The sequence below is a fragment of the Fusarium musae genome, chromosome 2 (assembly GCF_019915245.1).
Source record: "Fusarium musae strain F31 chromosome 2, whole genome shotgun sequence".
Lineage (NCBI taxonomy): Eukaryota > Fungi > Ascomycota > Sordariomycetes > Hypocreales > Nectriaceae > Fusarium > Fusarium musae.
The window spans coordinates 1,617,610-1,633,479 of record NC_058388.1 but is presented as its reverse complement, the minus strand read 5'-3'; the positions used below and the strand labels follow the sequence as shown (position 1 = coordinate 1,633,479).

At 48.3% G+C, this 15,870-nt stretch overlaps 4 protein-coding genes across 4 annotated transcripts; 2 read left to right on the top strand and 2 right to left on the bottom strand.

The window, feature by feature from the left end:
- Positions 1–491: 491 nt before the first annotated feature.
- Positions 492–2,288, bottom strand: J7337_002453 (uncharacterized protein; the record flags this gene model as incomplete). Its single annotated transcript, XM_044820182.1, has 3 exons — positions 492–1,053; positions 1,105–1,603; positions 1,667–2,288. The coding sequence occupies 3 exons, from the start codon at positions 2,286–2,288 to the stop codon at positions 492–494; spliced, it is 1,683 nt and encodes a 560-aa protein (XP_044684482.1).
- A 1,385-nt stretch (positions 2,289–3,673) lies between these two features.
- Positions 3,674–4,197, top strand: J7337_002452 (uncharacterized protein; the record flags this gene model as incomplete). The annotated part of the gene is made up of 3 exons (XM_044820181.1): positions 3,674–3,951; positions 4,011–4,099; positions 4,148–4,197. 3 exons carry the CDS (start codon positions 3,674–3,676, stop codon positions 4,195–4,197), a joined length of 417 nt encoding a protein of 138 aa, XP_044684481.1.
- A 491-nt stretch (positions 4,198–4,688) lies between these two features.
- Positions 4,689–6,392, bottom strand: J7337_002451 (uncharacterized protein; the record flags this gene model as incomplete). The annotated part of the gene is made up of 4 exons (XM_044820180.1): positions 4,689–5,712; positions 5,770–5,918; positions 5,962–6,043; positions 6,091–6,392. The coding sequence occupies 4 exons, from the start codon at positions 6,390–6,392 to the stop codon at positions 4,689–4,691; spliced, it is 1,557 nt and encodes a 518-aa protein (XP_044684480.1).
- Positions 6,393–8,410: 2,018 nt separating this feature from the next.
- Positions 8,411–14,228, top strand: J7337_002450 (uncharacterized protein; the record flags this gene model as incomplete). The annotated part of the gene is made up of 3 exons (XM_044820179.1): positions 8,411–13,261; positions 13,330–13,884; positions 14,001–14,228. The coding sequence occupies 3 exons, from the start codon at positions 8,411–8,413 to the stop codon at positions 14,226–14,228; spliced, it is 5,634 nt and encodes a 1,877-aa protein (XP_044684479.1).
- Positions 14,229–15,870: the final 1,642 nt, after the last annotated feature.

Genomic DNA, 15,870 nt, shown 5'->3' with positions numbered 1-15,870 from the left:
CACAATTTTTTTCTTCAATCTTTTTTGATTATTATGATACCAATGGGTTTCACGGTCACTATTAAAAGTCGGGGTGGGGTGGTTATGAAGTATGGGTAAAATATGACACTGGAGCTCGGAAAGCTCCTCATTACAATATATATACTAGATGAAAGCGTAGGGATTAATCTAGTGCCTCTTTCACGCTTAAATCGATAGCAAAATCCAAATTTAGTCTCGCCTAAGCTCAATAGCCCACTAATCAGCAGTAAAAGGAGAGAAGGAGTCCATGAAAGGTGAATTATCAAGACTTGTAAAAGTACTTGACGATGTACATCTAAACCAGAGTAAAAGCTTTTCATACCTACGCCATCGCCTGCAATGATACCGAGCCCGGGTAATACGAGCTATATGAGAAAACAAAATGGCGATAAAGAAGATAAAAGACAGGGATCCCATTGCATCAACCGAATGTATAGTGTTTATCATCTCGCCCAGTCATACGTTCGCTCCTAGCGCCGATATGTTTCCTGCAGTGGTTCAGTTGTAACAGAATACGTCGACGACATGGGAACCAACAGACTGGACTCCGTAGTAAAAATACCGGGACTTGGGGTGATCTCTCTATCAGCCCAAACAAGTGTCTGGTTGCAGGGCTGCATAGCGGAGCTGTTCTCCCACAACTGGTTGTTGACGACGGAGGGGAGAGAGTCAAGAGGCAGACTGCGATCAAGCGGGGGTCGTTTATCCTTCTTCTTGCCAAAGCGAAACGACGACAGTGGACGGAATGGAATGGCGGGCCTATCGAAGCGCGTCCGGAAGAGGAAAGGGTTACGAGGAGGTGGGTTGATGGGTTCCGAGAAAGTCGGGATAGTTGGGGGAGGATAGGAAATCTCTCGTAAAGGTGAAGGTGATACTTGCAATCCACCCACTCGAGGTCCTAACTCGTATTCACCAGTCACGGCTGGAGCGTCGGTGGACTGTAAAGATATTGGGTTGAGGCTTGCAGAGGACGCCGTGCTCAAATTGCGCTGAGACAGAAGACTCCTGATCTTGCTCGATATCGAAGAGGTACTATGTAAAGTTAGTTATACAAACAAAAAACTCCCCAAGTTATTTACTCACGTTGAAGTCGTGGAGCTCATAAAGCGAGAGTGTCCAGAACCGCTCCCACCAATTGTCCTGTTAGGGTCATACTCCTCGTGAAGCTTGGGGAAGATACATCCAAAGCCAAGACATAGCAAGCCGCGACGATAACTATTCATGGCGTCCTTGGTCATGCCGAAAAAGATAACGACAGGAATGGCGGAAAGGATGTGGATATAGCAGTTGTTCAGATACCCGAAGTTGACACCATTGGAAGGGACAAAAATGACTGCCGACCATGGATAAGGGATCACTCGATTATGGATGAGGTCGTAATCAAAGGGTTGAAGAGGAAATGCCTTCAGCATGTTTAGAACAGCAAGGGTCACCACAAGAGGTAGATAAGGGACTAAGATGGCCAAGACCATCAGGTAAAGACGACGCTTCGTCCTCTGAGCGCGTTGGTTAGCAGACCTGCTGCTGTTGACCGCCGAACGAGTGGTTCTTGCAATGTCACGAAAACGTATATAGACAAGGACTGTGTGATGTTAACTAACTTAGACTTATGTATGGCCAGGTGATAAGGGAGGCATAGACTCACTCGCATATCCGGATGTGACCAGTGCGACTGTAACAGGGGCCAGGACGAAGAAGACCATATATGGCCACGAAGGCCATGCAATCCAGCTGCATCCAGCCAGTGTAGCTACTGCGTATCGTTGAGTAGTCAAAGGCCAGACCCATGCGACCTGGATAACTGGGAGAGGAAACATGATGAGTGCCTGGACCAGGTTACGCCGGCGTCTCTCCCGAACTGTGAGGGCATTGGCACGAAGGAGGCCGACTTGCTGGGCAAGATTCCGCATGATGGCCAGGAGGCAAGTTCCGAATAAGGCGCCAGTGAAGTTGACGTAGTAGGCATTGACATCGCAGAATACCTCGCCATTCCACCACTTGCTAGTGTCGTCGTTCCGCCAAACGAGGGCGTTGATTATTGTGTCGAGATTTGACCATTCGATGTTGGCAATAAAGACAACAGCTGCGAATTCACCATTACGGTAGAGGTTTTTCAGAGGGACTATACAGGCAATATTGGCGATGAGCCCGAAGAGAACTCTGCAAACAAGGTTGGCTGTGAGAGATGGAGTGGTGATGGTCCCAGGTCCAGGTGCAACGATGATAGACAAGTCGTCACGACCAAACAGGTGAGCTGAGTCGATCATGACGATAGCGAATTAGTAGGGAAAGAAGGAGTGAATATATCTCAAGATCTGTCAAGGTCAAAGAAACTTGGAGTTTTTGGTGATGGTGATAGATGCAAGATGGCTCCCGACGTTTACGTCTTGGCTCAACGGTTGATCAATGCGGGAAGCGCAAGGACCTCACACAGGGAGCAATGGCTCTGTTGGCTATTCCGGGCAGGACTTAAATAGTATATAATGAAAGGAAGAAGCAAGTCAATAGCAGCTAGAGGTGTCATGGTGGAGGGCTCAATAAGGTGGCAACACCGTCACTTAGACATGAGATGAGATGAAGGGGCGGCATGCCAATTGGCGTTCCTGGGTCCCTAATTAGCAGCATATTTTCGATCGGGGAACTATCATTAGCCCCCTACTCCCCCTTTCAATAAGGAAGAAGCTGGAATCTCCGCCTCCATTTGGATTTTGGCGTTACTGTCATGTCTGCTTGTATAAGGCGCGGCTATTGTGGGCGTCTATTGACAACCCGATCGGGTAAGTGGATCCGGCAGGGGTAAGCGAGCAAGACCACTGAGTACCTTAAGGCTCAATAGGCTACAATACATGGATGCTTCCAAGCTCATTTACAAAGCACATACATAGAAACAGGTCTGTTCGATCTAGTAAAGCCGATAAGGAAATCGGCGATGCTAAAGTCTGAGCCGTAGAGCATGGCCATTTCTCAGTAGCATATACCGACCGACTGGATCATTTATTGGGAGTGATCCAGAGCACTCAGCACCGTGGTCTAAAGTACTAACTAACCTAGATGGGAGGATGAACAAGGACCGCCATTACAGTCCGCTAGTGAATAATTTAGACAGTCTATGCTGGAGGAAGAGATTCGTTTCTTCCGATTTACCGAGAAGCGAAGTCTGCTTTTGGAATGGACCACTGCTTGGCCACGCGGAAGTTGGACGGGTTTGATTATGCTTTCAAGACATCCATTAGATGTCTACATACTACCTAGGTAGGTAATGGTAAGCTAGTACATAGGTTTACCGTTAATGCGCATAAATGCGAGGTCGTATTCAAATCCCAGTGTACCGTACCTACCTACCTAGGTACCTAGTTCCGGTCGCAGATATGCAGTTATCCAGCACTCGATACTAAGCGGCACCCATCTACCGGGTCGCACAACACCAGCAATCTGAGCCAATCAAATAGCGCATTGAGGGAGCATCCCTAATTCCAATCTCAGCTTGCCCACCCTATCGCGTATCAGGGTTTCGAAACAAACCGTCTTGACGCGACAAGCACACCAAAGCTCAGTCGTCCAGTGTCCACCTTATCAACACCACCCATACCCTCGCCGCCCCAATTTCCAGCTTCAGCTCTTCACCAACAACGCATCACACAAACAAGCAAACATGTCTTTCTCCTCCGTCTTCCGACGCGCCGCTGTCGCCCCTGCCTCTGCTGCCCGGGCCTTTAGCACCACCACCCCTCGACCTCTGGCCAAGATCACCATCATTGGTAATCTCGCCGACACCCCCGAGGTCCACTCCACCAGCACCGGTCGCGAAGTCCTCCGCTACGCTGTGGCCAGCAACAGCGGCACCCGAGACAACCGCAAGACCAGTTGGTTCCGAGTCACTAGCTTCGCCGAGGGCCCTCAGCGCGATTACCTCATGAACCTTCCTAAAGGGTGCGATAACTTATAAATTCAATTGCGACACGTGGTGTTTTGTGCTGACTGTTACATAGTGCCAGCGTCTACGTCGAGGGTGATGCCTCCTTGAGCACCTACACCGACTCCAATGGTCAGAACCGCACCAGCTTCAATGTCGTCCAGCGTATGTTTACTCCTTCCTAGGTATTTACCACAGCTAACCATTCTTGAGGCACACTCGAGGTTCTCCGACGTCCTCAGGCTCCTGAGCAGGGCGAGTAAGCAGCAAATATCAACCGAATTCCTTGTAACATGTTCGCAAATAAATCGTCTGGCCGTAGTTTTCTGCCTGTCTGTTCTCCTCTCTCACTATGACACGTTTCTTTTGTTGGATGTTAATGTATGGATGTAATGTACGATGAGCGTTGTGCGCAACCTTAGGAGGATCTGTATGATATCACGATGCAATAAACTTTGTTGATCACGCACTTATTCCTTCATCGTGTGTTCCCTTATACAGGCTACAGAATAGAGCCCATGGATTAGGAAGGGTTGTCAAAGCACTGGTCCGTACCTAGACTGCCTTGTGGTCATAAATACCTATGTGTGATCTCAGCTCTTTAGACGCACGGCGGATTCTCCTCCGTTTGGGCAAGTTTCTATTACAGCAAGGAAGGATTCCTCTAGGAAGGTGGGCCGGTTGTCAACAAGAAATTGTATGGTGTTGATACCTTATGGATGCTGAAAGAGCTATGCCTGGAATCTAAGAGCATCTACACCAACGCACAACTGTCCATACATCCGAAACCAGCTGCAACCCCACCTTCCTCGCTCTTATCGCCCTTTGTACGCAAAAGATACCCGGCTTCCTCATTGTGGTGAACTTTGCCTGTGCTCTGGTCCCAGATGCAAGTGCCATAAATGCCCAGCTCGCAGATGACACCGCCGTGCTCTAGATTGCCATTGCGAAGAATGATGTTATTGACAGGTGGGGGAGTGATGAGCTCCATGAGAATATAAGACCCCCAGTGGGATTCGGGAACTGATTTGAGGAAGTCTGGAATAGCCCCCCGATAGATGTTGTTGCCACCACCTTCGCGCTGGGGCTTCAACACATAATTTTGACAAATCTTGGGGTCGAGGGCCTTCTTCCGGGCCTCAAGGCCGGCATCACTGCCGTCCATCGGGTAGATGTTGGTGAATGTGCGCCATAGCTCAGCTGCCTCATCCGTGTCATCGCGAATGAACCTACTAAGAGCCGAGGACTCTGTGGAAGGGCGTGGTGTTGCAAGAATTTGTTGAACCTTCTTCGTTCCAGCTAATTGAGTCAGGACACTGGGGCATTTGATAGCATTCGACCTCTCCAGGTGATAACGAGCCTCCCAAGCTTGTTGATCAGGGTAGTCAGAAGGCCCATATCCAGATCGCATGTAGATCACAGCAACTTCGTAAATCTTGGAAGGGTTTCTTGGAAGGAGGTATAGAAGCTGGCGTTTAGAGGTGTCTGCAATCTTGCTGTGCTGTAGGATTTGGGAATAAGGTAGTCGGAACACAGGGATAGATGGGGAAGAGCTAGAGATTTGGTATTCAAGATGGCGCTGGTCGAAGATATTCCTCTCACCATCTTGTACGAGAAAGATGACGCACTTCTGGTGGCCGAGTTCGGAGTCGGGATAAATGTTGTACGCTTTCACGATACCTGCTGCTAAGCCACGAGTGCTGGCGTTCTCGGGCAGGTCTAGTGATCCTTGGGTAATAGAGTTGTCCAAAATCGGGTACTCGGCTGTAGCAAGATACCTGTTCTCATTAGGCTCGATTTATTAAATGGATAGCTTAAGAAAGGAGTCGAATTACTTATGGAGAGCAGAGGTGTGCGTCGAGAGGCCGCCAAAAGAAGACGCAATGGTATTGAACTCAACCTGCTTGACTTGCAAAGAAGACTTTGAGGCTTCGGTATCCTGATGCACCATGTAGTCTGAGCGGAACAAGCCTAGAGACAGGGCCTATTGTCTTGTCAATGAGATGTCTTCAATGGGACCAAGAAACACTTGCCTGTGTATATCCCTCAGCCTTAACCTTGGTATGAACGTCCCATAAGTTTCGAATAAACTCATCACCATCTGAGACCCTAAACTAATTTAGAAATGATAGCTTGCAAAGCGGAGGTGTACTGACTCCTTCACAACCTGAGCCAAGAACTCTTCATCCCTGCTCACTGAGGCATACAGCTCGTTGTAGGTCTTTTGAACTGCCTTACCCTGCGCGAAGCATTGCTTGGGAAATGGACTTGGGAAGAGGGTCACAGGAACGTTGATAGCAACGATGCTTTTGGGGTCTGCCTCGGCGGGTATGACTGTGGGAGGAGGCCTGACTGCGAGGCCATTACCTATTGACCAGTCCTTGACGGTCTCGATGAGGGCGTCCTTTTCTTCGGTCTTGAGAGTGGGTGGGTATCTCCCGTCTGTCAGAGAAGCCATTATGCTGGAACTGACCTAGGCTTTGCAATGAGATGTCCACCGAGTGACAGGAATCGAGAGATACTGTTGATGACAGAATACCTTAGTCAAGGTAGGTATGGAAGAGAAGTATGAAAAGTCCTTGGTGTATTAGTCAAGACGCTGGCTTGTGAGCTTAGCTGAACGGGTGGCTTAATAATTATAGTGGATGCGGGGCGCGAAATACCTGAAGATAAAAGGCTCGTCCTCATGTTCAAATGCCTAATTTTAGGCGATAGACCATTTGCGAGACCCACGGCGAATTGGTTCACCCTTTTGACAGCAATTGGACTCAAAGGACTCTGCGTACCTATCTTGGCGTAGTACTTTATTTGGGTGTTTTATGAGGGGCATTTACGATAGCGGGGTAGCAGATTGTGAATTTCATACATGTATTATCGAGTAAGGTAATAGGTACCTACCCGGGTGAGGGGGGGTCTAGGTCATAGCTACAGTAGACTGTTGACAGGGAATTTGGCCTTCTTAAGACTTGCTACTATAATTTAGTAAAGCCATTATGCTAGAAATCTAGACTTTTAGAAGAAAAGAGATTTTAAGATAAACAGAGTAATAACAGAAATAAAAGACTTATAGTAGACTGGTAGATTTAAAATCTATTATCTTAGGTAATAATGCCTTCTTCCTAAGTGCAATACTATTATGCCAGCAGGCGCGGCTGACCCAGACCCCCCCTCACCCGGGTAGGTAGGCATCCTGTTTTGCTCTTCACTTCCAGCGGGATTGCCATTCTACCTTGTATTGATATCTTGGGGCCCCGCCAAACACAGCAGCGTATACTGGTCGATCTCGAGTATGCATGAACAAGATGAAACCGAAGACAATGGATCCGTCACAATAGAGTAAATGGATGTGATGTACCTGGGATACGGAGTGATGTGATCGGAACCCACTTGTACCTTACCCTCAGGGAGCAAGAAAACGCCGTACCTTCATATCGGATATCAAAATGAATTCAGCAAAAGGCATCCACACTTCTGTAAATTACCCAAGCCTCTTCGTCACTTAGGACCAAGCTCTCGTGTTTTCTTTTCTCTCCGAGGTTACCTACCTTCTTAGTGAGGTAGCTTACCCAGTACCTGAGTAAATACTAGACACAAAATAAGTACCTGTAGTATTGCAGAGTAGAATAGATGGAAAAGGCTGCTACCTTTTGCCATTGTCTTCTCTTTCCCACGCGCTTCATTCTCCTTTTTCAAATATTGCCATTCTCTTCTTCCTTCTTAAGCTTTTTACCTACTATACCGTACCTACCTAGGTATAGTAGTCAATTGCCTCCAAGGCCAATACCAAGTGCACCTTCCTTGCTTGTTGGAACTCGCGAGTCACGTGACAGACAGACACAAGCTGCCATTCCCGGTCCTGGGTGCCTGAGTGGAGGTGGTAGCCACTTTCACACGCACAGTACCGGCCTTGCCTTTGGGTACTGTGCATCAAACGCGCTCGCTCTGAATGGAAAAGAAGGCACTCTCTCCAACATCGCTCAACTTTGCACCTATAATTTCTGCGAAACTCGATTGCTTTTTTTTCTTCTATTTTTCTTCACTCTAATGATCTCATAGAACTCATAGAGAAGCCAGTCTGGAGATTTTCTTTTCCCCTTCGCACGGTTTCACCTCTCTTGCGCTCTGCTTGCACTATCACTTCACCTCATACTTTCCTTCCAAGCCTTTGATACCCAAGTCTTCATCTTTTTTGAGCATTTGGGATCTTATTTAGCGCCATAACCCAACGGGGATTCAGCCTTGAGTGGTCCTTGTCAAACACGGCCAAGTGGCGGCGGCTATGCACATTTCCTCCCACACATATTCTAGTCGCTGGGCCTTTACTCAGCAGGCCTGTCACAAAAGCGCATGCTTTGAAGTATAATAAGGGTTTTCACGTATGTATCTTCCCCTTCATAGTTAATTCTCTTAATTGATGTTTACTAACAAGTTCGATAGAAGAATTATCTGTGCGCTTCTCAGCACGTGTGTCGCCAAATGGATGAGATTGTGGATGATCCCTATTCCTGGGATATCGACGTGGTTGTTAATCGACTCTGCGCTCCTGGGGTTCCATGGAGTCGAGATCCTGCATTCCTTGCCACACGTATCCTGGAGGAGGAGTTTGATGGCAAGACTCTATTGACCTTTGAACATGTGTGTTCGCGTCAAGAGTTGATGGACTGTCTCGGCATTAGGATCGCCCGCCACAAAGCTGCCCTCGCAGAAGCTATCGTTACTCTCCGTTCTAAAAGCAAAGGGTATTGGGAATGGCAAGCCGACTTCAGGCGAAAACAATCTGGATTCCCTGGCGAGGAAACCGAAACTTCAACACATGCCACGGAACAGCAGCAACCCTTGAATCTTCTGAACCGTGATCATTGTAAAGGAAAGGAGACGCCCGTTTCCGTTTCTGACACCAATGGAACGATTCCTCATGCTGCAGGGGACCCATTGCAGGAGGAGTCAGATAATCAAAACCACACGCACACACACGAAGCAAATGGCCAGCTTCAACTCTCGACGCATTCTCGCCAGCCGCCCATTCATGAGCCTCCAGACCAACTTCCCGAGTTTCATGAGAGGTCTAGTAAACGCAGGCGGGTGGCGCCCATGCTGTTGACAGACATACCAAGGAACGCTGATTCCGCTTTCCTCCCTACGGAAGCTGATGTGCTAGACTACGCGATCACTAAGGCCGGGGTGGAGTTTGCAGACGATGACTCTGCAGACTTTCCGTGGGATAATGCACCCTCGTATGCCTACCTAGGCAAGGGCAAGATTTCAAGAGAGGATATGCTGACCCCAGATGGCATGTTGAGTTCTCTCCTCAATGAGAGCGACGATTCCTTTACTTCATTCAGCATCAATGCAATCCCACCTGGAAGAAGACTCGCGGCAAACAACATGCTCAAGCGGCTTCTCACAGGCCGCTATCGCATACCTATCCATTCCTCTAGGTCGCCAAGTCATCTTTCCAACGAGTCTGACGAGATCCTCGAACTCACCGACCTTGACAAAGAACTGGACGCTGAGACCTTGAGGGAGATAAAGGAAGAAGAGGCCGAGAACGAGAGACTTGATGCTCTTGACAACAATACCCAACCTTATCCTTTTGTCACAGCTGAGCGAATCGCAGAGATATTGAACGAGGCCATAACAGCTATTGAGGAAAAGTGGACTGAGAAGAAGCTCCCAAAGTATGAACGGAAAGCTTATAATCTATGGCAGAAATCTCGCCGCCTTGGCATTAAGGGCGTACAAATTCAGAATGCTTACAAAATGGCTAAGCATCTTTTCGACCGACTCCAGAAACTCTGTCTAGAAATCCAGAAGATTGACTCAGCCTCCGAGGCACATTACCGAGATGCAGCCAAGAGCCTTGAGCAAAGTTTGGAAGACAAGAAGTATCAGGAGTGGTTGATTAAGTTGCTTGAATCGTCAAGGCCACCCCCAAAACCACAAACAGTGGCTCGTCCGAAACCACGCACCGCGCGGCAGCTGGACACTCTGGCCCTTATGGAAGACGAGATTCTGACTAGCTCCGAAGAGGAAGATTTCGTCGTTCCTGACAACCACGTGGCTGCAATTGAAAATGGGTTGACGACTGATCGGGATTCAACGCCTCTCCCTATGAAGCAGGAATGGGAAGACTTGGAAACTGACTTCATGGATTTAACTCAGGATGACATAGATGAACCCCAAGGCTTGGGTTATGACATGACTAATCCCATCGATTTGACTAGTCCTGCCAAGCAAGCGAATAGTCCCTTGAATGGAGATCGAGGAAACGCCATCCCTCTCGGAAAGAATCTTTTTGTAAAAGAAACTCTCGATGCAGGCCCTTCTGATGCAACCACCACCAATGGAGAGAGCTTGGCAAAGGGCGACTTTGCTAACGTCCAAAACAACCCACTTGAACCCGATGTTGTCGATTGCCAGGCTCCCATTAACCATGTCTCTAAAAAGGTTCCCGACGAAAACCAAAGGCAAGAGACCAGCCCAGAAAAGCGACGTTCTCCACGTCCAGTTGGCGACTTTCAGCTCCCACCCATTGAGAGTTTTGGCGATCTTCAGAAGCTTGCATCTCAACCGCTTAAAAATTACGTCAAGCGCAACGATCGCTGGCGATTGTTGATCGGTGAGATGTGGCACATGGAACATGCCCGGCGGAAGTCAGCAGTTGATCTGATATTATCAGATCACCCCAATAATGTATGGGGGGGGCATATCCAGCCATATTTATTTGAACCCCTTGAAGATCCTGAACAGCTACCACAGGACAACGTAAAGGTGGTTCTTTTTGACGTTGTACGTCTTTGTCGCTGCTTCTTCGTTTGTCAACACACAACAGAAGAACAAATGCTTTCCTATAAAATGGGAAAGTTGAGGAAAACATTGAACCAGGCACGAGTCAAATTCTTCGAACCTCTCTGTCTGTTCATAGCGGCTCTTAAGCCTCACTTCCCTCAGGATAGTCAAATCTATAGACAAGACATGGATATTCTCGATGACCTTTTCCCAGAGGAACAGGATGAGATGGATGGCCTTGACAATGTGTTCGAGGAAGGGCGTGCGGGGCGTCGAAGACCAAAAGAAAAAGAAATCATCCGTGATAAAGCAGCCGTGGATCTTCGAGAACGCGAGAATCAAAGGCTTAGGGAACAAGAGGCTCGCAGAAAGAAATTGAGGGAGACCCTCGCTCTGGATGGCTCAGTGTCACGGGATGGGACTCGCCTCATCATAAACGAAAGCAAAGAAGAAGACCAAGGTCTTATCTACATCCACGAGGATATTGGTCGTCGCATCAAGGATCACCAGATCGACGGCGTCCGTTTCATTTGGAACCAGATTGTGCGAGACCCCAGTGTTCGACAAGGTTGTTTGCTAGCCCACACAATGGGACTCGGCAAAACGATGCAAGTCATCACTGTCCTCGTGGCTTTGGCAGAGGCCGCACAGTCCAAAGATCCATCTGTAGTGGCTCAAATACCCGCAGATCTGAGGGAACCGCGGATTCTGGTTCTTTGTCCAGCTGCCTTGGTGGACAACTGGATGGATGAGCTTCTCAAATGGGCACCAGCGGATCTACTGGGTGAGCTACGCAAGGTCTCATCTAATACACCGGTCGAGGAAAGGGCTGCGGTGGTGTCGTCGTGGGCTTCCGGCAGAGGCGTCCTTACACTTGGCTACGAAATGTTCAAGATAATCATGAACATGTCAGATGAGCTAGCCGATCTTCTGACAAATCGTCCGGACGTGGTCATTGCCGACGAGGCGCATAAGATGAAGAATCGGGAGTCGCAAACTAACCTGGCTTGCTCGCGCTTCAGGACAAAGAGTCGCATTGCACTTACAGGGTCACCACTGTCCAACAGTGTACTGGAGTATTTTGCCATGATAGACTGGGTTGCCCCCAACTTCCTTGGCCCGTTCTCCGAGTTTAGCCACATATATGCCACCCCAGTCGAGCGAGGCCTCTATAACGACAGCACACCAGCTGAAAAAAGGAGGGCACAAATGAGGCTGAAGGCGCTTGAGCAACTTGTGGCACCGAAGATCAATCGCCACACGATCGCCGCCCTAAAAAACGACTTGCCACCAAAGCAGGAGTTCATCATATTCGTGCCTCCGACGATACCTCAGAAGCAGTTGTACCAATTGTACATCAGGGGTGTAGGAAGAGAAGGCACGGACTCGCAAGCTGAGACTTTTGCTGCCATCAACCATCTTGGATTGATTTGCAGCCACCCACGATGCTTTGAAGCAAAGGTGAAAGCAATTCAAAAGGGCATCCGCTCGAACAATGACAATGAAGACAAGTCCTTCCCCAAGTCTATGATTCCAGAGTTCTTGAAAACGTTGCATTCTTTTAGGGACTTAGACACGCCAACGCTTTCATTAAAGACAGAACTACTGACAATCATACTCGACGAGGCGCGTCAAGTCAAAGACAAGGTGCTCATTTTCAGTCAGTCCTTGCAAACATTGAATTATATCGAAAACATGTGCAGAATGCAGAGAAGGACAGTTTCTCGCCTAGATGGCAGCACACCAGTTCCGAGTCGACAGCGGCAGACAAAAGACTTCAATGAGGGTAGCAAAGAGGTGTTTCTGATATCTACAACTGCTGGTGGTGTAGGACTCAACATTCAGGGAGCTAACAGGGTTGTCATTTTTGATGTCAGATATAACCCATCGGATGAGCAACAAGCGGTGGGCCGAGCTTATCGTATCGGTCAGCAAAAACCTGTATTCGTTTACCGTTTCATGGTCGCAGGGACTTTCGAAGATAATCTTCACAACAGACAAGTTTTCAAGATGCAGCTGGCATCGCGAGTTGTTGACAACAAGAATCCCATCAGCTGGTCAAAGCGCAAAGGCGACGTAGTGTCGGTGATCAGAGATTGTCCGCCAAGCGATCTCACCCCTTATCTGGGCAAAGACAGAATTCTGGACAAACTGATAAATCATCGCCAGAACGGCGAGAGCATCCGATCCATTGTGACAACGGACACTTTCGAAGAGGAAGATCTTGGCGCTGCGCTTACTGAAGATGAGAAGAAGCAAGTAGCTCAAATGATCGAGCTGAATCGTCTTCGAGAAACCAACCCAGAGGAGTATTTGAGGGCGAAAGACCGAGTGGATTTGAAGGAGCAGGCTAGGTTGTATGGAGAACAAGCTGAACTTCTTCGTGCGAGTTCGGTACCTCAACAGCTTGCTTCTCGATCAACTGGTGATACTTCGGGTATGCTTCACCAGGTACGATTTTCGCCTCCAGCAACCGCTCCGTCTCTTGAACAGGATGTCTCAGGCACCGAGAAAATATCTCACGAAACGAGCTCACCTGTAAGTCCCCCTCCCCCTCTTGGCATGCTTTTGGGTTCCCTGCTTACACATACAATAAGACAAGCCAGCCTATGGCCCAGCAACCTGCAGCTTCTAGCCATGGCCCAGCACCAATGCCAATGGCTGGTGCGAACACCTTTTTCGGAGAAATTAATCATTCTGTGCCATTGATTGAGCCGCAATCGACCCCGGCCATTCCTGCACAGTCGCGCGCGAGTCCCATCTTTAAGCAAGGTGGAGTCTTCAACGTAACCGAGAACCCTGCTATGGTCGAGTTCGAGGGCTGTCTGCGGGAAAGCCTTGAAAAAATGCAACAACGCAATGTGCTACAAAAAAAAGGTAAACCTGGTGAGATAGCCAAGTCCACAACCATACGTGTGAACGAGGTCCGTAGGAAGGGCCAGTATGGGTTGCTCCCAGACACAAAGCATTGGAGGGTACTCATTCAGCTTCTGTCGCACGAAAAATGGGTGATTGCAATTGCCACAGGCCTTATAGCGCCAGAATACTTGGCTCAAGCGGAAGAGAAAGATCTCGAAAAGCGACTCGAAGCCATCAATGCACTCACCGAAACGGAGATCGCTACTCGGGCACTTGAAAAGACCAGTTCTCCCGACCCAAATGTATGATGCTCATCAAACCCCAGCTCTGGACAGCCCTCTTTTCTGCCACTCTCCAACCTCCTTTTTCTCCTCATCTTTCCCTTTTTGTGCACCTTCACTAATTTGTTATTTCAAAGAATTTGCAGAACATCAGGCGTCGAAGCTCACACCAGGGTGAGAAGCGATCCCGGGCTACAGATGATATGAAAGTAATGCGGGAAGCGGCGGACAATAGGAGAAACCGAGCATTCCGTCTACCACCATGGGCAAATGAGGCCCTTTTTGAAGAGAAAACCCGAACATCACCTGCAATGGGCACTCGAGAAGGACAGTTCGGTTTCAGGGATGTTACGCCTGGTCTCTAACTTGAGAGATCTTATAATATCGTTCGTTTCGATTGAGGATTGGAGTTCACGGGATTATGCAGATGGGAATGGTGATAGTATGGTGTCTACGGGAAGATAGGTTTCGATGGCGTTTACGGCATGGCATAGCATTGAGCCAGATGATACCCTTTTTGAGGACGCATGAATATGCAGATCTGTTTAGAGCGGCAAGTGGGTTCAATTGTCAAGCCCATATTTAGTCCCCCGGCAGGAATCTATCGATAATAAACTTCACGCAGCAAGTAATCCGTGGTCTGAGAGTTGGAAACTAGCTAGATGATTTGCATTGTAGGTCGAGAGATGTATTCTGCAAGCATTTCTTTCCTCTGCCATGTTTGGACGCATTCGATGTTTTCTGTTGCTTCAAGAGTTCCGACCGACATGATCAACATCTGGACAGTTCGGTGAAGCAGTAATTATGTTCCCAGGATATCTTCAGCCATAAGAAAGGATTCTCTCTTGTTGTTGAAGTTACAAAGAACTATAGACGATAGACTTCGGCAATTATGCCTCAATTTGTTCAACAAGGAAAATCTTGCCTTATAACTAGTGCGTTTAATGAGTACGTGCAAAACCACCGGTTTCGGGGATGGGCGAAAATGCCTTAGCGTAGGTAGCTTTTCACCACTCTACCTACATCCATACCTAGCCATCCATACTTGGGAGGAAGAAGACGGGACAACTCAATGGTTGAGCAGTGGGTATGCATCGTACGAGACATTTAGTACGAGGCCGAGGGTGGTTAATTTCAGAATCGGGGATCTGGCCTGACATGCAATTCTTTAGTATGTAGTATCATTATCATGTCTGACAAAGTTGCTGCATGCCGAACTAATAACAAGTTAGGGCATTCGGAACCCTTATTACGTTGGTTACTAATTTTCTTTCTTCGGAATGATGGAAGTCTTTCGGTTGATGAACCTCATCGTGTCCGCCTTTCAATGACACTTCAGCGATGGACAGATCTAGCCCTTGCTGGGATCTAGAGTGCAAAAAGAACCAGCCAATCACGAACGAGGTATTTCGTTACGGCTGTCCCTGAGTTTGACTCGGGCGCTGTCTCCCCTGTACGTACCAATACCGGCATGTGCGGGCTTTCGCCTTTTGAGGCTGCGGGCCGCTGTAGGCCGCTGTTCATATTCTTCACAACTGGTGAAGAACACCTGGTAGGTAAGTACTTTCGGTGAGTATCTGTTGTAGGGACGTTGATACAGGTAATAAAGTACCTCTCATCTCGGTACCTTATTCATATTGCCAAGCTGACTGCCTAGAGTGGCTCAAACAATTCACGTGTCAAACTAAGGCAACCTGTACGAGTATACATACACCTAGACTACTAAGGTAAGTCTACAGGAAATGCCATGCATCGGTAGAAGAATGCACAGCTCACTTGCCCGAATAGGGAAATTTGTGCGGAGTTGAACTCGTTGAGCGCTTGTCAGAGGTGGAGAGAACGAAGAAAAAGGACGGAACCGAAACGGAAGCATTCAGTGGGTCAATGACCGACCGTTCTTGCCGAACCACCGCCGACTTATTATTGATTCCAATCCTACCTCAGTCACACTCACTTAGTACATAGCCGCTATATTTTCCACTGTCTTCTTCCGTTTCTCTCTCCTCA